The sequence below is a fragment of the Tripterygium wilfordii genome, chromosome 22 (assembly GCF_013401445.1).
Source record: "Tripterygium wilfordii isolate XIE 37 chromosome 22, ASM1340144v1, whole genome shotgun sequence".
Taxonomy (NCBI): domain Eukaryota; kingdom Viridiplantae; phylum Streptophyta; class Magnoliopsida; order Celastrales; family Celastraceae; genus Tripterygium; species Tripterygium wilfordii.
In genome coordinates this window covers 5,608,360-5,631,459 of record NC_052253.1, presented here as the reverse complement: position 1 = coordinate 5,631,459, position 23,100 = coordinate 5,608,360, and the positions used below count along the sequence as shown (strand labels likewise).

The 23,100-nt window shown below is 38.7% G+C and overlaps 5 protein-coding genes across 11 annotated transcripts; 3 read left to right on the top strand and 2 right to left on the bottom strand.

The window, feature by feature from the left end:
* Positions 1-212: 212 nt before the first annotated feature.
* On the top strand, positions 213-3,307 carry LOC119990903. 4 transcript variants are annotated; one of them, XM_038837041.1, is made up of 5 exons: positions 213-280; positions 717-1,876; positions 2,218-2,292; positions 2,398-2,460; positions 2,679-3,307. In XM_038837041.1, exons 2-5 carry the CDS (start codon positions 783-785, stop codon positions 2,851-2,853), a joined length of 1,407 nt encoding a protein of 468 aa, XP_038692969.1. In that variant the 5' UTR covers positions 213-280; positions 717-782; the 3' UTR covers positions 2,854-3,307. The 4 variants fall into 4 exon arrangements, with proteins under 4 accessions (XP_038692969.1, XP_038692967.1, XP_038692970.1 ...); XM_038837039.1 differs by having other exon boundaries at positions 2,218-2,460; XM_038837042.1 differs by lacking the exons at positions 2,218-2,292; positions 2,398-2,460.
* A 929-nt stretch (positions 3,308-4,236) lies between these two features.
* On the top strand, positions 4,237-6,982 carry LOC119991136 (LRR receptor-like serine/threonine-protein kinase RPK2). The gene has a single exon (XM_038837368.1). The coding sequence runs from the start codon at positions 4,436-4,438 to the stop codon at positions 6,728-6,730; it is 2,295 nt and encodes a 764-aa protein (XP_038693296.1). The 5' UTR covers positions 4,237-4,435; the 3' UTR covers positions 6,731-6,982.
* LOC119991137 (ninja-family protein AFP2-like) lies at positions 6,861-11,504 on the bottom strand. Its single transcript, XM_038837369.1, has 2 exons — positions 10,702-11,504; positions 6,861-8,033 (listed from the first exon to the last, which is right to left on the bottom strand). The coding sequence occupies exons 1-2, from the start codon at positions 11,282-11,284 to the stop codon at positions 7,630-7,632; spliced, it is 987 nt and encodes a 328-aa protein (XP_038693297.1). The 5' UTR covers positions 11,285-11,504; the 3' UTR covers positions 6,861-7,629.
* Positions 11,505-14,838: 3,334 nt separating this feature from the next.
* LOC119991224 (protein SPIRAL1-like 2) lies at positions 14,839-19,416 on the top strand. 3 transcript variants are annotated; one of them, XM_038837508.1, is made up of 3 exons: positions 14,839-14,966; positions 15,486-15,772; positions 18,992-19,416. In XM_038837508.1, exons 2-3 carry the CDS (start codon positions 15,509-15,511, stop codon positions 19,079-19,081), a joined length of 354 nt encoding a protein of 117 aa, XP_038693436.1. In that variant the 5' UTR covers positions 14,839-14,966; positions 15,486-15,508; the 3' UTR covers positions 19,082-19,416. The 3 variants fall into 3 exon arrangements, with proteins under 3 accessions (XP_038693436.1, XP_038693437.1, XP_038693438.1); XM_038837509.1 differs by having other exon boundaries at positions 14,848-14,966; positions 15,497-15,772; XM_038837510.1 differs by having other exon boundaries at positions 14,860-14,966; positions 15,500-15,772.
* A 608-nt stretch (positions 19,417-20,024) lies between these two features.
* Positions 20,025-22,935, bottom strand: LOC119991223 (ubiquinone biosynthesis protein COQ4 homolog, mitochondrial). Of its 2 annotated transcripts, none has more exons than XM_038837506.1 (3): positions 22,679-22,935; positions 22,209-22,419; positions 20,025-20,729 (listed from the first exon to the last, which is right to left on the bottom strand). In XM_038837506.1, the coding sequence occupies exons 2-3, from the start codon at positions 22,389-22,391 to the stop codon at positions 20,223-20,225; spliced, it is 690 nt and encodes a 229-aa protein (XP_038693434.1). In that variant the 5' UTR covers positions 22,392-22,419; positions 22,679-22,935; the 3' UTR covers positions 20,025-20,222. The 2 variants fall into 2 exon arrangements, with proteins under 2 accessions (XP_038693434.1, XP_038693435.1); XM_038837507.1 differs by having other exon boundaries at positions 22,209-22,403.
* Positions 22,936-23,100: the final 165 nt, after the last annotated feature.

Here is a 23,100-nt window from a genome sequence, read left to right as displayed (position 1 = left end):
GAGATTTTACAGGGTTTTATTTTCGGGGAACAGAGAGATTATACAGTTAGCCAAATTCCAGTCGCAGACAGTTTTCCTGTCAAATTGGGTTGCCAAATTCCAGGTAGTTTTGGATCCAAGTAATCGCGGGTTAGGGTTTCACCTCTTTTAGCATTTGAAAATTTGTTTTTAAATCTGCCCTTTTATTGTCAATGATTTGATTTATTTGTATTTATTTGTCCAGTCAAGTTTGGCGGCTTGTTACGTGAATGAATATGATTCAACCTAATTGGAGCTGAAGGTATTAAATTGACTTTTTTTCCCTTTTAATGGTTGTTAACAAGTAAAGATCCGGGTGGGGTTTTCACAATTGCAACAATTTTATCAGGTCTGTTTTGGATATATTTGCCAATTATCATTCTCAGTAATGTGAATGAGTGGGGGGTTATCTTCCTAAAATAATCTCCTCTATACTTGTGTGTTTTACTTCTTCTTTTTTTTTTTTCCATTCAAATCTGGTTTTTCTTAGTCTCTGTTCTCTTCTGGAAAAAGTAATAGAATCCTCTGCACCTATAGATGCACTGTTGCATCCACTGAGAAAACATCTTCTGTCTTATTATCACAATTTTTTCAAAAAGTAATTTTGGGGATGTGACACTCTTTCGATACATGAATGCCACTTGTTTCTTCGGTTTTTTTTTTAAGGTTCTCACTCTGTTTTGAATTCTCCCTGCAAGGTCTACTACTAATTGTTAAAAATTAGTATAAAGCATTGGAGTGTTGAACTCCATTAGTATTTTGTGATGGACTTCGAACAAAGGAGCAGAAACGAAGATGGGAGCAAAATCTTAGGTAACCGTCTAGAGGTTCTGGATGGGAATGGGAACAAGAAGCAGTCAGAAACAACTCTAGAGGTGAGTGATGCAAATAGAAGCAGTATGGTTTCAGAAAAGGTTGCTGATAGAAATGGAAGCAGTAGTTATTTTGAGTTACTACCTGAGTTTCGGGGTGGATCTGAGCGCAGCGACCATTTTCTGATCAATCCAGAGATAAATCCAGAAGTTGTTGATAGGAGTCATAGCAGTAAGAAATCTGAACCATATTTAGAACTCACTGGTAGTGATGATAGTTGTAAGCATTCAAGAATAGAACCAGATGCTTCTATTAGTGAAGGTCATGAACCCATCCCGACCAAGAAGCTTGGATCTTCCTCCTCTTCGTCATCCTCGTCAGTCTCATCAATAGATGATCTCTTCCAAGTGAATGTGACTGATATTAACCACTCTATATCACCCAAAGCTAATGAGGATATCAGACCAACACCGGTAGTTGACTACAATCCAAAATCAGAAGTCCTTGACAGTGTATCTCCAGGTCTAACATCAACATCTCAAACCTCTGGCATCACTAGTGAACAATTACCGAATGCCATGTCGCCAACAACACAATCCCCACCTATCCAAACGATGGACAGATCAGAAGGATATGATCCTCTTAGGATTCCGTCCTCCATCTTTGCATCAAGTAAACCTTCAACGCCGATGGAGTGGAGTGTTGCTTCCAATGAATCATTGTTTAGCCTCCAAATTGGCAACAGTAGTTTCAGGGACCAAGTTCTTATGCATGGGGATATACCTAAGTCAGGTGAATTATTCATGCTAAGCCCGACTCCTGCAAGTGCAGTTGCAGGAGCTGATGGACAGTTTTCAGCTCCTGTGCCGGGAAATGACGCGCATAATGTTGGAAAGAATAATGAGCCTGTGAAAGATGCAGCAAAGTCAAATGAGAAAGACATAAGGGATCAAATTGCCCAGGCTCTAGTAGTATCCTGCAATTCCACCAATTCCAACCATTCTAATGAAAGTGGAATAAGCAAGAACTCCTTTACTTTCCCAGTGTAGGTCAATCAATGCCATTTACTATCTGTAGAACACTTCTCATTTGCATTCATGCTTGAACTCGACATTTGCATTCAAATAAACTGGAAGATACAATGTATGGTAAACATATGTTATGCAACTGATATATATATACTACATGCACATGAAATGCACATTGAAGACCATTGTACGTTTGCAGGCAGAGATGCCTCTGCTCTCTGTGTATGTATGTGCTTGTAAACTAGATATGTATAATTAGAGGGCATGCATACGTGTATGATATATATGTGCATGATTGAATGGGAATTCTCAAAGTTGGTGATCTATGGATGAGGTATATACTGTTTGTGTGTTGCAGAAAGAAGAAGTGTGCATGGCGATCGTGCTACTGTTCTAATTGTAACTGGACGTTCTGCTACTGTACACGGCCAAGGTGCTGTTTTAGGTGGCTTAGCTGCTTTTGTTCGAATTGTAAATGGCCTAGCTGCTGTAATTGTTCTAATTGTCAATGGCCTAGCTACCATTGTTGTAATTGTAGCTGGGCGTTCTGCTGCCATTGGAACCGTAGTCGAAAGCGATTGCACGATCATTCTTCACCCATGTACGCTTCTCTCTCTGTCTTCACTTCTTTCCAATGTATGTTAAAACAACACTTACTGAAATTCATTTGCATTTGGTACAATTCGTGTTTCCATTGTTCTCACATTTTCGCTTCTCTTTTACATCCTCCATATTTTCTGATTCTATAGATCTTAATTCTATAAAATTCCTGTTATTGACTGTCCAAACTCATCATGCATGTTTTTCAATTACCTGCAGTTTGGCAGATGGGGTAAGAAGTGCTTCTGCAAAAACAGATGATGAGAAGCAGCATCACCAACCAACGGACTCCAAAGTGGCACAAAAACAAGCTTCCTGTGGCTGGTTTCCGTGCCTATCTTACTGCTATCCATGTTCTTGTTCATGGCCTACATGCTTTCGATCTTGTTGTTGAGAAAGAGAGTGCTAACGAGCCAGAAGGCTAGGTTTGTGCCTCTTCAAAATGGCTTCCTTCTTGACCCTCTACTACTTTAAACTGAGTGAAGGAAAGGGACATCAGCGAAACTCGCTCCTAATTTATTGGACTCACAAAGCCTGCCAAAATATGAAAACTTCACTCCTTAATGATCAAGGCTGCATCTTTTAATAGCTTTCTCGTCCATCTGATTGGTCAAATCCACAAAATGCTGGCATCAGTTTTCAGGTTCAAAGATGTTTTTTCAGCTAATGTTGGGTGGCTTCATAATGAGGGTATGGGAGAAAAGATGATGCTGCACAAATGACTCGGAAATTTGTAGATTTGCATGCATTTGTTGGATGAATTTTGCAAGAAAAGTTGGAGGTGATTATGCTTTTGGCATCTGAAATGTGTATATATATTCTCTTCTGCGCTCAATAGAGCTGTAATTTTTTTTTCTCTCTGAGACTGGTTTTTTTTAGTTTTATTACAGGATTAACTTGTTTCTGAATCATTTTTGCGCTTTTTATCAGAATTCCGATGATCATATGCAAATTCTCTTGATTTTCATCACAGTAGGACCTGGTTAAAAACAAGAACTTCAGCTCCAAGTTACCGAACCAAGATCTCATGTTGTTCATTCGATATAGTCTTCCTCCTCGATCTGATCGGAATCGCTACTCGTTGTGCAAGGAAGAAGGGGGTCTAATTTGATGAGGAAGAAGATCTGAATCCGGATAAATTAAATTTCTTTCTTTTTATTATTACTTTTATACTAATTCTTAATCGTTGGTCAGATCCAACAACGACGAAGTGTGTGTACGTACTTACCTGAATGCATGATATTCAACCAGACTGTTTTAGATTTGGTTGTAGATGGTCCATTCGGCCATCCATTGTCCACAGCCTCTAAACCTAATAAAATAACTGGTGCTTTCCAATAGTTTTGGCCCAAACTGATTTTTAAATCCATATTATTGTTGTCTCTATTATTAACTCAATAATGAATGAGTAAGTTGGGAATCTCGTTGACAAAATCCATCCATCCATTCAAATTATTTAAAAAAAAAAAGAAAAAAGAAAAAGACAACCCAGCTCTACATCTCCTGTCATCATTTTTCTTTCTTTATTTTCTGCTCATGCACATGTTTCTTGTTCCTACTTGGAATTACAATTCGGCCCCCCAATCTTTTTCTTGTTTTATTAGGACTTGGGGGGGGGGGGACCAGGGAGCCATCTTCAGCCTTGTGCGAGGCGTGGGGGAGGTGCATTCAATGCTGGGTCCCACTATACTGTAATTAAAGTCAAAGGGGCCCCACCAGGCACCAATAGACTAAGGAAAAATCAGTCGTTTCATTTACTCGGAAGGAAGCGGAAGGCTTTGGAATAAGAAAGAAATTATCAAACGCGTTTTTCCCCTGAATCCTCTGTTTATTTCCCCAGAATCACAAGAGAGAAGAAATCAGCTTTCTTTCATGTCTTCCTCCACCAGTTCTTCCCTGTTCTCTTGATGTAGAGAGAAAGAGAGGGGTTTATTGGTAGTCTGTCGACTTTTCTTTTTTTGTCTTCTTGGGGAAAGATGAAATGCAGTTTTTTCCTTGCTTTCTATATGCTATGTTTTTCTCTTTCGGTTTCTGGGGAAGAGTCAATTCTCCTGGAACTCAAGAACTCCTTCTCTGATCCTGATGGGATTCTCTCCAGCTGGAACCCCAACAACTCCAATCGCTACTGTTCATGGTTTGGCATCACATGCGACTCCAAATCCAGAGTAATTTCTCTCAACATAACAGGTGGCGATGCCAGCTCCAAAGGTAACTCTCAGGCTCTTCCTTGTTCTAAGTTATCACAGTTTCCATTACGTGGATTTGGAATCGCGAGAAGATGTATAGATGTTGTTAATGGAAAATTAGCTGGCAAATTGTCCCCTTTGATTGGTAAACTCACTGAGCTTCGAGTCCTATCACTTCCTTATAAAGAAATTACGGGTGAGATTCCCGTGGAATTTTGGGGTTTTCAGAAATTAGAGGTGCTTGATCTTGAAGGGAATTTTCTTTCCGGAAGATTCCCAGTAGAATCTGTGGGGTTAAGAAAATTAAAGGTTCTGAATCTTGGATTCAATAAAATTTATGGGGAGATTCCTCTTTGGATTTTAAGATGTGTAAATCTAGAGGTATTGAATTTATCTGGTAATAAGATGAAGGGATCGGTTCCGGGGATTCATGGTAGCTTTTCAAGGCTTAGGGGGCTTTATTTGGCACATAATGAGCTAGATGGATGCATTCCGTATGGATTGTTGACAAACTGCAGGTATCTTCAGCATCTTGATCTGTCAGAAAATTTGTTTGTTGGGGGGATTCCTCCAAGTTTAGGGAAATGTCTGCAGTTGCGGAGTCTTTTGTTGTCCTCAAACAAGTTGATGGGTAGCATTCCAGGTGAGCTTGGACGGCTCTGCAGGCTTAAAGTTCTGGATATTTCTGGAAACAACCTTGGTGGATTGATCCCTGCCGGCCTCCTTCAGTTGAAGAATTTGAAACATATCTCCTTGGCCGGTAACAACCTAACCGGTGTAGTCCCTTCCAGCTTGGGACGCTTGCCTGAGAACAAGAAGCCCTCTGCTCTGGTCAATGCAACCTTGGTTTCAAGAGCTAATGTGTCCCTCAATAACTGGTCTGGGATGTTTCCCTTAAGTGGAAGCATGGTAAATTTTACCAATGCTTCTGTAAATTCGCTGGTTCGTTCACGCCGTCTGTACTCCCTATCTCTGTCATCTTCAAATGGTACACTAAATGATTCAGCTTCTCTGTCAGGTGGAACAACTAAAGCGCATGAGTCCAATTCTATTGAGATTGCTTCCATAGTCTCTGCATCAGCCATTGTCTCCGTCCTCCTAGCTCTGGTTGTTCTCTTCTTCTTCTTTACAAGAAAACGGTTCCCAAATTCCAGAGTTCAGGTTTATGAGTCAAAGGAAATATCTGTCTTCATTGACATTGGTGTCCCCTTAACATATGAGCATATTGTTCATGCAACTGGGAATTTCAATGCCAGCAACTGCATTGGGAGTGGAGGTTTTGGTTCCACTTACAAGGCTGAAGTCTCTCCGGGAACCCAGGTAGCTGTAAAGAGGCTAGCAGTTGGAAGATTCCAAGGTGTTCAACAGTTTGATAATGAGATAAAGGCTCTTGGAAGTGTGAGGCATCAAAACCTTGTAACTTTAATAGGGTACCATGCTAGTGAAACGGAGATGTTCCTCATATACAATTATCTGCCAGGAGGTAATTTGGAAAATTTTATTCGGGAAAGATCCACAAGAGCTGTCAATTGGAAGATAATTCACAAGATTGCTCTAGACATAGCCCGGGCACTTGCTCACTTGCATGACCAGTGTGCTCCTAGGGTTCTGCACCGTGATGTCAAGCCTAGTAATATATTGTTGGACAATGACTTCAATGCTTATTTGTCTGATTTTGGGTTATCTAGGCTATTAGGAACTTCTGAAACCCATGCAACAACTGGTGTAGCAGGAACTTTTGGGTATGTAGCACCGGAGTATGCTTTGACTTGTCGCGTATCTGAGAAGGCCGACGTTTACAGCTACGGTGTGGTGCTACTTGAACTGTTATCAGATAAGAAAGCCTTGGATCCTTCTTTTTCCTCCCATGAAAATGGTTTCAATATTGTTTCTTGGGCCTGCATGCTGTTGCAACGCGGTCAGGCAAAGAATGTCTTCACTGTGGGGCTATGGGATGCAGGACCCCACGACCATCTGGTGCAAATACTGCATTTGGCAATCACCTGTACTGTTGATACCCTTTCTGGGAGACCTACAATGAAGCAAGTTGTCCAACGGCTGAAGTGCATACAACCTGATTCATGACACAATGCTTCTCAGTTTAGTCCATCCATGTGTAGAGGACGACCCACAAGACCAGAAACATTCTAGCAATTTGTACATCAGAACCTAGTGATGTTGTGGAGCATGCTAGTTGTTTGATCTTAGGTTTTTGATTTTTCTCCCCCAACATGTTTCTGCAGCCGCTTTTTTGTCATTAGACAAGTGATAAATGTGCAGAAACTAGACATTAGCCTTTTAACTTTTATGCATCAGTTAACCATGCATTGAGCAGAAGCTCCCGTATGTTCTACCTGTGATTTTATTTCTTCCTTGCAGTTTTGAGTGTGTTGTGCATCGACGGCAAGATCTCTTGAGTCTTTGCTTGACATTTTTGTCACTTAGGATGATTTAGGACATTGCTTTTAAGGTTTCATTACATGCTTATGATACTGGTTATGCAATACTGTTCATTCCAAAATTAACTCTCACATGGTTGCGAGCGGGCAGTTGTTGAAGCTTCACAGGTTTGGTCATAAACACATTTTATATCTGTTATATAGCTTGAAGTTGAATTTGGCTTTACTGATTCTTCTGGTTGGCTCCTTTTTATTTATTTTTCCACATTTTTGCTTCTTATTGCACAACCCAGAATTCATACCAAATCTGAATTTTCTCTCCTCTTTGATGCTTTCCTGAAAACTTCCTGTCGCCTGGCTGTTAGAGCAAGAATGAAGACTTGAGCCAAGCCAAAAGTCTGCTTATGGAGGCTTTTTAAAAATATCATAGGTGCCATTGAAATCTCTCCCAGAACAGAATTATATATATTGAGTTCTTCCTCAAGGATTTAACAGAAAGGAATTCTTGAAAAATAGAACACTAGTTTCTGAAAATTCTCTCTGTTTTCACAACCCCAATGTTTCGAGGGGAGAATGAGAATCGCATTATGAAAACAGAGAGGCAGAAGGGTTTACAACTATATGCTTTAGAGGGTGATCAACATCGCTGCCACCGGCATGCTTGACAAATTCTGCTGGAGAGAGGAACTCGCCATGGCAGACGCACATTATCCTTACATCCTCTCCCTTACCATACTTGTATAGAATACCTTCTATTCTTCTCCCGTTAGGACCGTCTCCTTTGGTGAAGACGCAAGGCATATCTTCGTTCGGATTAGTCCCAATCTCCTTTCCGGGTTTTCTGGATAGTTTTCCTACATCAGTGCTGCAAGTTCTGTGTAGATTTTCGTTCTTCTTCATCGTTGAAGAACCTACTGCCTCCTGACTGTTTCTTTCTTGCAAAGAATGATTACTACCCGTGCTTCTTGCTTCGCCACAACTGCTTGATCCTGCAAAGCTTATGAAAATGTTAGAAACAAAGCTGTGTTTAGCACAAGTGCACAACAGGGCAAGGCCAACTCAAAGGCCAAAGCCACTTCTCTCACGTTAGACCCTTTCATCTAATCACACACTGTTCGCCACTGAAAAGATTTCTAAGCCGGCTATATTTCATTTCACCTAAACAACCGCATTCACTCGGAGAATGAAAACGTCACCCCCTGATTGAGGTTACTGATGCAGGGCACGAAGAAAGAACGCTCTACTTGAACCTGTTAATCCAAATCACGAATACCAGGAACAAAGCTTCAACACCTTGTTAATTCTGATGAATACAAAATACTTATTTGAGCCTAAAGTACACAATGTCTTAAACACTGGATTTGGAATCATGTCAGTAGGCCACCGAAAACGATTTAACTGGCCGGCCGGTTTGATTTGATTAATTAAAATTTTTGATAATTAATAATAAATTAGAAAAAATATTAGAAAAATAATATAAATTAAAATCCATCCAAATAAAGTAATAACCACAATAATAACACTCTCAATCTCAAATTAAACATAATATTATCAATTGTAATTTTCAATTAACAAACATTCTTATAAGAAAGTACAACATAACTATATAAATTATAAAAGTCCAAGTCCAACATAACCATTTAAATCTCAATTAGGTTCAATTTTTATTCTTTAAATTTCTTTTACTTATTTTTTTCATATTTTTTTATTTTTCATCAAAAAATTCTCAATTTTGAATTTTTTCAAACCGGACAACCGGTATTTATATCGAAAACCGGTTTGTTAAATCGGTTTTTGACCAAACCGGTATTTTATCGATATTTTATTAAATCATACCGGTAACCCCTCCGATTTCCTGTTCAACCGGTACTGCTAAAGTAATCTCTGAACTATCATTATAATATAACTAAATATTTCAACAATCATCTAAAACCAATCCAAGCTTTCGAAAATGTAGGTCTAGCCTGAAGCCGACCCCCATCCAATCTAGTCCAAGACACTACATTTCCCTCCTTTTTTTGTTTGTGCCCATGCGTGTGTCCAACTATTCATCATAAGGTACTTTCCAACCGCAAACTACGATTGAGTTTTGTTGTGCTAAAATCAACCCATAGACAAAGCACACAAAGAATTGACTAAACCAATAACAAGATCCAAGCCATAACAATTGTAGAGAACTAAAAGAACACAAGATTAACGTGGTTCGACAAAAGTTTACATCCACAGGTACCAGGGATTAAGTATTCACTATGTCGGAGAAGAATACAAGTGAAAAACTCACCAATTACAAGGATGAACTCTCTATCAAGTTCTCTCTATGTTTTTCCCTCAAACGCTGCCTCACTCTCTGTCACAATAAGGAAACTAGGTTTAGTTTCTATTTAAACCTAATCTAAAATCATGTCAAATACGATTTCGCTCGAGCCCCTAATGTCCCGCTAGAGCTAATACACTCTAGAGTCATTCCCCGTTCCTAGAATCAATTGCGCTCGAGTGGAGGATCATTTTTAGCCAAAACTCCACAAGTTTATAGTCATTTGTTAACCTTCTCAATTCACACCTAATATATTCAAGGCTTCTCCTATATGGAGACCCATGTAAATCTGAATCATTGGATCTGACCGACAACTGAGATGAAGGTTGAAAAAAATTAAAAAAACAATTATTTCACAAAAATCACCTTTGCTATCCCAACATCAAAGATCTTTGTTTTTTTATACACACCTCAAAGATCGTTGTTCGGCCACCTTCGAATGGCTGACTCACCAAAACGAAGCTCTCGACTGCTAAAAAACTTTTTCGACGCTAGAGCTTGAATCACGGCGTAAATTGGAAAGGAATTGGCTAATTGAGCTTGAAGCCACAACACCGCCATCTCTTTCCGCCGTTGATCCGGCCAACTCCAACGTCTCCTTCGGCCAACGACAGTACCATTCAACTCATCTCGACGAGGCGCACCTTTCCCAACCAATTTTCAATTGAAATAGTCGTGTAAGAGTAAGACCGGAACTGGTCAAACTGAGTCACCACAATTCGTTATCATCTTTCATCTCAGTCGTTGGTCAAATCAAATTGTTGAGATGAAACGCTTGTAAAATCACACTTCTACGAGAAGCAACCAAAGTTCAATTAATAAGAGAATGACTGTCTATCTAAGCATGGATGTGAATCGAAATATGATCACAAAAAAAGCAACCTGCTCACAAGTTTGTGGCACCCAACTAAAAATGCTTCTCCCTCTTCGTTATCTGGTAGTTCCAGGCAACATGTTAAAATATCCCGGTTTGGGATGTTCAAACCATGTCCTTATAAGAAAACCCAAGTCTCTACCACTTATAGAGGCCTTTCCCTGGGCCTAAATACCAAAAACCATAAATCAATCTTCCCTTGGTTCTTAGGCTAGAAAACGTATTGGTTGTGTAGAGTGACTATACCTTTACTTATATATGCAAAAAGTTTGCCTATTGGTTGTGTAGAGTGACTATACCTTTACTTACATATGCAAAAAGTTTGCCTATCCAGACTGATTAGACAAAACAGATTGCTCATTTGCCTTGTGCAATACAGTTGATGGAGACAAATTCAAAACAGGCAATCATTCTCACTCAAAAACAGTAGCAAATTAGATACAGTGAAAGAAAATTGGCAGCATTATACCTTGAAGAGGCTTACTCTCAAGCTCCGTTATAGCCGAAGAACTCCCTCCATGAGACTCCACTGACCCAGAAGGCGGTTGCATCCCAAAACCACTCCTACTCCTACTCAATTCCCTTCTCTCGTCCTCCGTCTTCACTTCTGGTCTTGAATTAGACGAATTCCTCTGATTTTCCTTCTCACTTCGCCTTCTCTTGGCTTCCATTCTCCTCAAAGTCTGCATTTCCTTTCTCTTCCTCCACTCCTCTTCAGTCTCCGTCGGCAAAGAAGAGGTTCTCATGAGAGACGGATACTGTACTGGTGGTGATGTCAGTGGATCATCTTCTCTGATTATAGCTATTGTCCCTGCAATTGATGATGATCTTGTTAGTTTCTTGGCTGTCTTGTCCACCCCGAATCGACCACCGAGTGAGAGACCCAGGTTGAGCTCTAGTTCCTCTGTTTCTTCTTCGGAAGCTCTGTTTATTGATTCTTGTGTATCAGCTGACATGAATCTCTGTAACAGATCTCTTGGGTACCTGCCCAACTCCAACGAGAGATTCTCCATTCCTCTACTTCTGCTTCCCTTTTCCTTTTCTTCACTCATATTTTTTCAACCAATCAAAAAAAAATATTCTGCGAAGCCTCAAATGCTAATGAATTCTCAGTTCCTAGCTATGTAACATGATTTGATAGGACTTAGAAGAATCCATGCCTAAATAAAAGATCGAGTTTTTCTTACCCGAAAATAAAAAAGTATGGTGGGGTTGTGAAGGAAGAAGCATCAGAGAGAAAGTGGAGGAGTATGGAGAATGGAAAAACAGAGGAGAAGTGGAGAAGAAAGAAGAGTAGGAGAAGAAAAGATAATAATATTTAATATGTGACGATATTGCCCTGCAGATTAGACAAAAAGTGAAAGCTGCAGGAGGCTGCCAAGTGGCTGTGTCAAGACAGGTGCCAGATCGACACGTGGGTGGACTGACACAAACTTTTATTTTTGAATTATTTTTTATCCGAGGGTTTTTAATAATTGAAGTAGGTAGTGTTGCACTTTAACATAACAAGTGGCCTTTTGTTAGGGGACACGTGGATATATTTTTCTACATTTTATAGAGTACGCAGAAACACGTGTCAGTCTGCGTAGGGTCTGGGATATAAACACGTGGAGGCGAGGGGGATAGAACTTAGAAGGCTATATTTTTTTAAACTACAATTAACTATATTTTTTTTCAAAACCATATTAAATATGATTTAAAATGTGTTATTGAATATTTTTTATTTTTGAGTGTTTATATAGTATATTTTTGAAAAAATCTCCAATTTCTTTTTCTGATAGTCGAGAACAATTTAACTAGCGTACCCTTTAAACAGTCAATAAACCTAAACTCGGACAAGATTAATTATCGTAAATCCGTTCAACACGTTAGTTAGACCCAAGTCAATGCAAATCAGTTGAAAATGACAACGCCTTCTTAGAATCGAACTTCAAACTTCAAACGAAGATTCTTTACTTTAAATCCTAGAGGTGTAGAGTGGGATCCATATGCAAATGGCTCAAAGACTTCATGGGCCATGCCGGCACATCTCATCACACTTTGCAGGCATGGCCCAACACATTAGGGCCAAAATTTGAAGCGAAATGTATTATTGCATGGGCTTTAACCCGCTAGAGATTTTACTACCATGTCACAACTTTATGAGAATTATTAAGATCCACTCTCATGAAAAGAGTGAATCATCCACCCTTTCTAAATAAGTCTATGAAGGTCATCATAGTCTTTTCCAAATAGGGTTGGACCTAAGAAGTAAGAAGGTCCCCAACTTTATTAGTAGTAATTGTTCCATTACTTAAATATAAAAAAACTACGGAAAATTTTAAAATAGGGACGGCTGGGTGGGTCAGCCCAACCCTTGAAGATGAGTTGGGCCGGGCGTAGCACGCACGGGTTGAGGTCCGTTTGACATCTCTATTAGGGGAAATTTTATCTACACAATACAAAAACACTATTTTTACACAATTTTTTAATTTTTTATAGTTTACATAAATATCCTTATACATATTAACTCTTAAACTAAAATTTTAAAATAAATTATTTTTAAATGCTTAATTACAGACTACTAAATTTAGCTACTAAGTTTATAATGACACGTATATTACACCATTACATCTCTCCTATTCTCTGCAACAACTCTCTCTCTTCCTACTCTCCCATTCCAAGATTGTCCCTCAAAACAAAAACAAAAGCAAAAGCAGCTTAATCTCCCAGGAATAAGGCCAACGTTTTTCATCAAAGGCCAAGTTCCAGATCTCATGGAGGAAGGCCAAGGGCCAGATCTCATGGATAAAGGCCAATGTTTTTCACTGTGCCATCTAGAGGGAGTTTGTCGTGAGTTAGGATACAGAGTTGGAAGACAGCATGCTCAGTTCATCTTCGTCAAAGACAAAGGGCCAGAGAAGCTCAAGTGAAAATACAAAACACTTCCGCCATCGATCGATTTAGTCGGTCACATCAAAGAATTAGGGATTTCTCCCCGCACTTGCTATTGATTGATTTAAGCTTCACAGAGTTTCCCTTTCTCTCACTATTTTCTTTGTTGATGACTTGTTTCTCTTTCCAGAGATTACTGTGCATGGACTTGAACCTTTGATTACTATGCCCCCTATCCCCTGCAAGTCTGCAACTCAAAATGGAGTTGAATTTTTGTTTTTTCCTTGGAAGAAAATAAAGCTGGAGTGAGCTTTGAATACTGCTTTGCAGATTCTTTCCATTAATCGTGGGGATAGATATGGTGATGGAAGATAATGCTGAGTTGTGGTCAATTTATGTGTACATTTAACAAAGTTATTCTTAATATTCTACAAAATAAAGGTATTTTCATATATTTATCAAAATTTTATGTATAAATTTATAATTTTTTGACGTAAATTAAAAAATGGTGTAAAGATAATATATTAATGGTGTTTAGATAAAATTTTCCTTCTATTAAATCTTAAATTTTTTTTTGAAAAAATACCTTAAAATTTGAATCCTAAATCTTAAATTCCAAACCATATATTTTAAAATATAAACATTAAATTCTAACATGTCATTTTAAAGAATAATTTAACATAATTTTGAAGAATAACTAGAAATCAATTCTAACTAAAATAATGGTAAGCCATCGAGACGATGGTGTGGAAGCTGCAGCGTTGGTTTAAGTGTTTGTCCTTTCTCGTCCGTCTCTCACTTTAGCTGGGACATCTTGGCCTACCAACGCTTCTTTTTGTACGGTTTTCTTTATTGAATTTTTACGTTATTTTGTATACAGACTTTGGTAAACAACAGATAAAATAAAATAAAAAGATCGTATTATTTTATTTTCTGTGCTGAAGATAATAAGAAAACGAGCATTTGTGTTGATTTGCGCATGCTTAATGAAAGCACAAATTGTATGAATGCTGCTTTTCATGAAGTGTACATTTCATATACTCATGAAGTAGCATACTTTAATTATTATGCCAGTGCTATCTTCTTATACGTCATTAAATGGAGATCGAATTATATTCATTAACCCATAATGAGAAAGAAAATATGAGGCCCGTAGGTATTTAAGCTATCATAAAGATGGATTACAACCAAAAAGACTAAAAAATAAAAACACAAAAACGATTGTAACCGGACACTTCCGGAGGCCCGCACGATACCGTATTCCACTAAATATTGTCGAAAACCAAATGATATCGGATTACATTAGACTTCGTCAGACTAAACAAACAAACATGAACAAAACAGATCTGACCGTGTGAGAACTACTCCAAACATATTTCAAGGATCTAGATCCAAAACCATCTACACCATCATTGTTGAAGCAAAATCATACTACCTCCGTCTCATTTTAATTGTCCCCTTTAATTTTACACACAGTTTAAGAAAGTGCATTACTCCCCTTCAATTTGACATTTATACTCTCATTTATTGAGTTGGTTATTGAGCTCTTCTAGCTTTTCAATTTAAGGATAAATAAGGGTAAGATGAGAAAAATGGATGAAATTAGTTTTAATTAATTGAAATGGATAATTTATTTTGAGACATCCCAAAAAAGAATAGAAGACAATTAAAATGAGACGGAGGGAGTATTAATTGATACTATTTAAATAGCCAAAATATAGAATCTCTAAAAGACTCTAATAAACGTGCCACCTATTTAACTCGCTCCACTTTGCTTGCTCGTGTCTGCTCTGTTTGTTTCCTCTTCTGTACAACCACTCTTCCCCACCCCTCCCCTAGATCTGATCCGGATTTGTTCAGGTATCCATCTGTTCCACCCATAGCCCTAGATCTTTGCTTCTACTCCTACCATTGGAGTGCTGTTTTTGTGATGTTTGATTCTATTTGTTTGTAAATTTGCGAAATTGTAAGTAGTTACAATATTACTGTAATTACATGCTCTATCTTTGTTTTTTGAATTTGGACTGTGGAAAGAATTTCATTGAGATATCTCTCTGGTTGCTGCTTCTAATCGAACAGTTTGGTTTAATTGGGTGCGAATGATTTTTATGGGGCGTTTGGTATTGTAGATGATTTTATGTTAGTTCTATACGGAATGATGACTTTCGTGCCTACTGCAAGAAATTCAGCACATAGAATAGAATGTCATGGCGTCATAGGTGACAGTCAATTTTGATGATGAATGCACTCTCATTTTGAGAGGTCCTTTTAGCTGTTTAATTTTATTTTTTTTGTAATTTTGTGTTCTGAGCTTCGAATTCCTTTTGTTCACACCCACTATATGATTATTTCTTTTTGGATGAAATGCCTTATTGTTAGTTTTTATAAAGAAGTGTGAGAGGATGGGCCGTGGAGTTAGCAGTGGTGGAGGACAGAGTTCACTGGGTTATCTGTTTGGCAGTGGAGAGGCACCAAAAGCAGCCACTGAAAACCCCCAACCGGCCATAAACGAAGGCCAGGCTGTAAACAACGGGCCTCTTTCTAAGCCTGCTGCTGCTCCTTCTAAACCAGTAGATGTTGCCAAGCAGATCCCGGCTGGTATCAATAGCACTTCTTCAAACAACTATATGCGAGCTGATGGTCAAAACACTGGCAACTTCCTCACGGTACAACTGTTCATGATTTATTTTGCTAGTTTCCCTTTGCTACTTGGATAAGGTTCACATTAGTTGCTAGTATAATATGAAGATACTACAAGGAATAATTTGCCCAGTTCTACAGCAGTTTTTTTTATTTGATTAAAGTATTGGACTTCAAATAATGAAATATGGTCTCACATTGGTTGTTAGGAATAGATGGTGAGTTATCAGTTGAAGCATTTAGTTTGTGAATTTTTTTGCTTGTTGTTGGTGGTATGAAGACTAAATATGTTTTTTTGCCCCCCTCCAGCAGACTGAATATTGTTAACAATGTTGTCCCCCTACTAACACCACCATCCCTTCCTTCCCCTATAGGCATTGGAATGTTTCTATAATTGATTTCTTGTCAATGGGTTTTCTCTTAAGAACTAAGAAGGTTGTGGATGGACAGAGAAATTTAAAAAAAAATAAATCAGGGGCAATCCCTAGATGTGCAAGGGAATAAAAGAATGGGAATGCTCTGTAAATTATGAATTTAGATTGGGAAAGGGAGGGGAAGGGTTTTCTTAGGAATGTTTCTTGGACTGTGAGGGTTCATAATAGCTTGTAGTTAGGATAAGCATAAAGATTTGCTTGGGGAATGGATGGAAGAGCTGGTTTGTTACAAGAAACAAAGACAGGGATGGCATTGAGAGAATTTGTGAGATACCAATGGGGGAACCTTCTGTAGAATCATGGTATCTGGCAGAATTTGGGAACAACAACAAGCGTTCTGGTTATGTGGAACAAAATCATGGTAGATAAAGAGATTTGTATGCAGGTTTTTCTTTTTTGGTTTCTGGCCTATTTAGTTCTGTAGGTCGTAACTTTCATTTAGTTTTTACTGGTGTTTATTGATACTGTTGATAGGATAGCATATATATGTTGTATGGTTCCTTTTCTCCTGTATGTTATACATGAGATTCTTCAAAGGCTAGTTTCTTATCATTTTTTTGTCTTTTTGGGTAGCTAAGTAACAAACAGGGGACATTTTTCATTTAACATTTGCCTTTTGAGTAAATGGTTAGCAGAGAAAATCCAAGGTTGGTGGGAGCTGTGGGACTTGTGTTGTTTGGATGTCTTGCATAGCTATACGTTGGCATTAAAGCTAAAATCTCTTAAGGAAGATTTGAGAAAGTGAGTTAGATAGGTGTGGTGATTAGGATGAGAATTTGGGGGGGGGGCGGGTGGCGCACTATGGGTGATCTTGTCCTGGTGTAACTGGTAAATTGGAACACCTCAACTCAGGGGTCACAGGTTGAAATGTTATAAACAGGTTCGCTGCAATGTCCGGCTGAGTGGCGGAGTTACGAATCTTTGTGAGGCGCAATGATACATTGTGTGGGTAAAGAGAAAATAACTATATAAATATTTTCAAAAAAATTCGGTTGGGTCAAGGCTCCACTCCACCCTTGTCTCTGCCCCTGGCTGGGGTAAGACTACATCAATGTTACCCTTCCTTGTGTCTGCCTCATCGTGGGAGCACATGCATGGGATTTGTCCATAAGGGATGAGCACTTATGGCCTTATGGGTATACGCATCTTTTGAGGAGAAAGAGTTGACAGGGTGGCGTTGGTGGAAGATTTTACTGGCAGGAATTGGAGGCCAAAAACGTGAGACTGTGTAGCTTGGCGAAGGGGTTTATAATAGGAAATGGTTTTGCCACTTTGTGAATTCTCACATGAGAAATTTTCATTGGAGGAAATTTAATTTATGGGGTTCTGTTAGAGAAGTGGTTGGAGAAGGGTCAGTGCTTCTATTTTGAACCGGATACATAGGTGGATTTGACCCTCTCTCTTTTTTTTTGTAATTAATTCCCGGTGGAGCTCTGTTGCATCTTCGTTCTTGCATTCCCTCAATTCCTATTTGTTGTATGATAATCGGTAGTCTGAACAGGAGTTGTGCAGTGAACTCGTTTGAATATTGATAAGAGAGCTGATAAGGTCAAAAAGTGTTTTAGGATTTACCATATCAAAACTAATTTAGTTTTACCCCAATCTCCCTCTTCTCTCTCTATCTCTCTCTGAACACCCAGGTTGGAGTGTTTCATCCAGCTTTTTAAAGCAGTAGGTATAACCATTTAAGAAACCAAATACGTACTTCATTAAAGAAACATTACAGTCTGGGATGCCCAGTAGTGTAGGAAGGGAACCAACTTCCTTACTGCCCCTTTTCTATCATGTTGCGGTCGCTGTTAGAGAAGTGGTTGGAGAAGGGTCAGTGCTTCTATTTTGAACCGGATACATAGGTGGATTTGACCCTCTCTCTTTTTTTTTTGTAATTAATTCCCGGTGGAGCTCTGTTGCATCTTCGTTCTTGCATTCCCTCAATTCCTATTTGTTGTATGATAATCGGTAGTCTGAACAGGAGTTGTGCAGTGAACTCGTTTGAATATTGATAAGAGAGCTGATAAGGTCAAAAAGTATTTTAGGATTTACCATATCAAAACTAATTTAGTTTTACCCCAATCTCCCTCTTCTCTCTCTATCTCTCTCTGAACACCCAGGTTGGAGTGTTTCATCCAGCTTTTTAAAGCAGTAGGTATAACCATTTAAGAAACCAAATACGTACTTCATTAAAGAAACATTACAGTCTGGGATGCCCAGTAGTGTAGGAAGGGAACCAACTTCCTTACTGCCCCTTTTCTATCATGTTGCGGTCGCTGTAGAATGCATTATTGTTAGGTTTCCTTTCCGCTGTTGCTTTTATTTGCATCCCTTTAACCATATTTTTTTTCCTTGCTTTAACCATATTGTGTATTATAGTTCGAAATCTGTTGTTTTTAAAATGTGTTTGGATGACACGAGAAATTATGAGGCCAAATGCTAATTTGTGGATTAGGTCAAACTTTTAATTGCTTAACGAAAGACACAAGATGACTTTATCGCAGGAGTTCGCCTGACCAATCTGATTTGAACTCATGATAACTTTATATTTCAAAATGTTATAAGTTAAAATCTGCCACTAAAAAATAGAACATCGAAACTGCAATTTTCCCTGAGAAGTTTAATTGGAAATTTGAGCTTGAATGACAGTTAAATATGTAATGTTGCTTCTACTGAGTCTAATTTTCTAACAATCTATTTACAAATTAATTTTTTCTTCTGCTTACTTTGTATTAACCATTCATGCAAGTGTTTGTTCATTTGATTTTATTCTCTCATTGTGCTCCAATATGTTTACTGACTCGAGCTTTCTTGCGTTAGGATCGACCATCAACCAAGGTCCATGCTGCCCCTGGTGGTGGATCTTCTCTAGGTTACCTCTTTGGTGATGGTGGTGGTAGTGCTAACTGAGATATTCTATCATCTCAAGAATGAAATCATATATTTGTAAGGGAAGTATTGGTTGTTGATTTTCATTGAATCTGACGTTTGGAAGAGGCAATGCGTCGTCTTTGATATAAACAATGGAAAGTTGTTGCATCATGTGGTATAATGTATGCTGCTTGTGGTGGTTTGGATTTTATTCAATCAAAGGGCAGTACTTTAGAGGCTCAAACATCTATTATAGAGCTCAGTCACCATCAAGAACAAAGTTGTATTTTCCTAATGCATAGTTATGTTTTTACCTTATTATGAAAATGTTGCTAATGTTGTATTTTCCTAATGCATGGTTCAGATTCTACACATATTTGCGACACAGACATCTTGGGATTCTTGAGTTGGTAAATGGTAACTGTAACTTCCTCTCAATTCCTGTAGAAATTGGTTCTTGAGATCTGAAGTCTAGACATTTTATAGAAGCTGTCAACAGATTGATGTCTCTCCTTCCTCTTGTTGAGCCATTATGTGGCAAAAAGCTTGAATAAATATGGTCCTCCAGGCTCACTAGGACAACGACACTGTAAATGAATCGAAAGGGGTGTAGCGCAGCTTGATAGCGCGTTTGTTTTAGGTACAAAATGTCACTGGTGTAGCGCAGTTTGGTAGCGCGTTTGTTTTGGGTACAAAATGTCACAGGTTCAAATCCTGTCATTATTTCTTGAGATCGATTCAAAATTGGACATAGACGACGTTTCATTATATCCTTCTATATAGGATAGCATATGTAAGCGCATGCAAGATGTGTTGGAGCTACAAAAAGAATCCTTGTAAACTGAGGTAACTCTGTAGCTAGGTTTTCCGAAATGGCGAAATGTTGATTTTACATTATTTCTGGGAGCAATAGGGGTGCTTCAAGGGAAAACTAATGCAGACACTAACAAAAATACAAATTGAATTGAGAAGAGTCTCAAGCTAAAAATACTAGCCAATCGATGGCTCTAGTAGGAAATGTTTTTTGTTCATTTATATTTATCAATTCAATACTGCTTCAAAATTCAACTTCTACTTATAGAATGCATAAGTAGTCTTTGCAGGTAGCAGAAAACTACTTATCAAGTAGAGCAACACCAAAATGGTAATTAACAAAAATACCAAAAGCGAGAGAGGCTGCTTACATAAAGTTTTGTTTAGGAGCAGTGGGAGCAGGAATTATCCCCCATTTCCTCCGAACATCTTCCAAATCCTCATGAAAGTGCTGCTCATAATACACACACATAAGATCTGTGCACCTCACACCAGCCTGAATGGCCCATGGGAAGTAGTGCTGGAAAAACAACGCCCTTTGCTGATTGTTAAATCGAGCTGTGCCCCCCACAACAGATAGGAAGCACATGGGAAGGTACATTTGCTCCAACTCTATTACCTTGAGGGCTGACTCGCCAATCAAATTGGTGGGGAGTCCAAAAAGGGTGTGCCAGAAGTCATGCACCTCACGGGCTCGCATAGCCACATATGCCAATTCATCTGTGTCCATGAACCGCACCGGTGGCCGGTCGTCTGGCGAGAAGTTCCTGGATCCCATGAATCTTGCATAGGCGGCACCAAATGTGTTTTCTGGCATATCCCATGCATGCCCCACCTTTGAGGCTATGACACGTGGTCGCTCCAAGAGTACTGCCTGTGAAAAGAGAAAACCCGTTTGTTCTGGCAGCGATGTAAACTAGCATCTATCGATTATCATCTCACCATATTTTGATCAAATAGAACATTATGCTGCAATGAAAACTCCTCAATGGCCACAAATTATGAGATTTTTAAGACCATTAAAACTTCTGAAATCGCCCCTGGGAGATGAAAATTTGACTGATAAGTCTAGCTCCCTTGGGCAGACACACTTGGATTTTTTTTTTGAGAAGAAAATAGATAAATTCATTAAAGAGGCACCAAGGGGGTTGGTGCCAATCCAATACAAAGCAAAGAACTTATCTTTAGGAAATCATGCCCATTACACTAATAAAATGTAACTAATCAAGAGAAGGATTCTGGTCGAACCAAGTACAAAGGTTAAACAACCATCTATCCTTGATAATCAAGAGTGGATCTTCAAACCCATTTAAGTTTGATATATGCGACATGGCACTAAATTTCACATCTTAATCTTTCACAGATAACTCTTCTTCAACATTAAAGGTTCTTCCTTTTTAAAAATTAATTTTTGGGTCGGAAAAATAAAAAGTATACAAAACAAAATGCACGCAAAAGAATTTCACTCACACTGAAGGCTGAGACTTTAGTCTAATAATTTCAGACTCAAGAACCAACAAAGCTAGCCTTACAAGAAAAAGAAAAAGACAACAGGATTACGAACAATTCAATGTTCTTGATCAAAGGATCTACACATCCCTATCAACTACATTTACTAAATTATAATGTCCTACCATGTTCCTGCTCCAGTCCTTTCCCCTTATACAGCTCATCAACAATGTGAGCTCCCATTTGAACCACATGACCAATTGCAATCAAAGGATTTGAAAAAAATTGAAAAAAAAAATGAACAATACCAAAAGAGTACATAACTACTATGACCACCATCTCTCTTGCACATGAAATGCCTGTCCTTACAAACTTCATCAATGATATATCAAACAATAAAATAAGGTAAAGAATAGACTTCTTCCTCTTCACTAACAATTAATCAAAGTAAACTTCTTCCTCAACTTTGACCATCCTTCTACACATTATCAAATCTGATATTTCCCTCTCTCGCAAATCATAAGTTTAAAAATATCACTTTCCTTGCACTTTATCTCCACATTGTTACACAGGTTGTAATAAGCTTCATATCTAGCTCCTTTTATAGTCTTGTGGGAAATACACCAATTATAAGCATATTATACTGCTAACTGCATCATTAATCAGTAATCACTCATTTTTATACAATTTTCACGTCAACAAAGGCAATTATCTAAATTGTTCAGGGAAAACAATAACTCAAAGCATAATAAAAAATCAAGCCAACAGTCTATGTTAATGAAATCAGAAGATTTAATCATCAATCATTTAAAATCCGTATGAATACTTCATGTCTTCAACGAAAGTATTGAATACCAAGAGGGAGGGATTGAAAGTTTTCTGAACGAAGTCGAACGAGACTTACTCTGCCTTCTGGACTCCTCTTCATCCTCTCAAGAACTCTTTCGAAAGCAGGTTTCCCAGTTGTCTCTCCAAGGGCTGCTATCAAGTCTGCTCTACGTGGGTCTAGCAATGCACCAACCGCTGAACCAAGTGCAACGGCAGCTTGCTGCCACCCGTTCAGCCGGACGCGAGCAACTTCTATCATGGTGCTTATATCCTAGTTATGCAAAAATCTAACCAAGCCAAAACCAGAAATCAACGAAATTCATCACTAAAACCAAACCCATGCACCATCTTAACATAAGATCCTATGAAACCGAGTGAAAAGTAACATTTGCTGTAACATAAGCAGACCATGCATTAAGGAAAGTGGGAAACAATTTAGGATTGTTGAAGCGAAACATAAATCATCATAAACATTTTCACAAGCACTTCGTATAAATTTGACGGGAGCTCTGATTTGCAAAAACATTTCAATAGCAAATCGAATACCTTGACAGGTGCTGGTGGGCGGGAGAGTTCAGCGGTGATCGGGCTTCACGCCTTCACAAGTGGTGGGAACGGCGTGAAAGGTGATCCTGCTTGAGCCTTGACAGGTGGAGGTGATCGTGCTTGACAGCGACAGCAGCGGAAGAGAGATTCGCCAAGAAGCGAATCATAGAGACAGAGATGAAGAGAAGTGATCAACGGGGGTGCGGCCGTGCGGGAGGGTGTCAAGGGCTCAGGGCTTCTGATTTGTCAAAAACGTCAACGTTTTAGACAAATAGAAGGGTCGGCCGGTTTATCCGGTGCATTTAGTTATTCACTGCCATGTATGGACCTTGTATTGTTGAAGCCCAGAGCATTTTGGGCTTCAAAATTTTAAGGATGGGCTTTTTTCACGTGGGCTCTGGTAAGTCGGTCCGGGATTAAGG

Bases quoted from the DNA above. Each gene is read 5' to 3' on its own strand.
- LOC119990903 (XM_038837039.1), top strand. From the start codon at position 783: ATGGACTTCGAACAAAGGAGCAGAAACGAAGATGGGAGCAAAATCTTA. The intron at 1,877-2,217 runs GTAGGTCAATCA...TGTGTGTTGCAG, and splicing joins AACTCCTTTACTTTCCCAGT to AAAGAAGAAGTGTGCATGGC. The intron at 2,461-2,678 runs GTACGCTTCTCT...AATTACCTGCAG, and splicing joins CACGATCATTCTTCACCCAT to TTTGGCAGATGGGGTAAGAA.
- LOC119991136 (XM_038837368.1), top strand. From the start codon at position 4,436: ATGAAATGCAGTTTTTTCCTTGCTTTCTATATGCTATGTTTTTCTCTT.
- LOC119991137 (XM_038837369.1), bottom strand. From the start codon at position 11,284: ATGAGTGAAGAAAAGGAAAAGGGAAGCAGAAGTAGAGGAATGGAGAAT. The intron at 8,034-10,701 runs GTATAATGCTGC...TAAGCTTTGCAG, and splicing joins TGAGAGTAAGCCTCTTCAAG to GATCAAGCAGTTGTGGCGAA.
- LOC119991224 (XM_038837508.1), top strand. From the start codon at position 15,509: ATGGGCCGTGGAGTTAGCAGTGGTGGAGGACAGAGTTCACTGGGTTAT. The intron at 15,773-18,991 runs GTACAACTGTTC...TTCTTGCGTTAG, and splicing joins ACACTGGCAACTTCCTCACG to GATCGACCATCAACCAAGGT.
- LOC119991223 (XM_038837506.1), bottom strand. From the start codon at position 22,391: ATGATAGAAGTTGCTCGCGTCCGGCTGAACGGGTGGCAGCAAGCTGCC. The intron at 20,730-22,208 runs GTAAGTCTCGTT...CTCTTTTCACAG, and splicing joins AGAGGAGTCCAGAAGGCAGA to GCAGTACTCTTGGAGCGACC.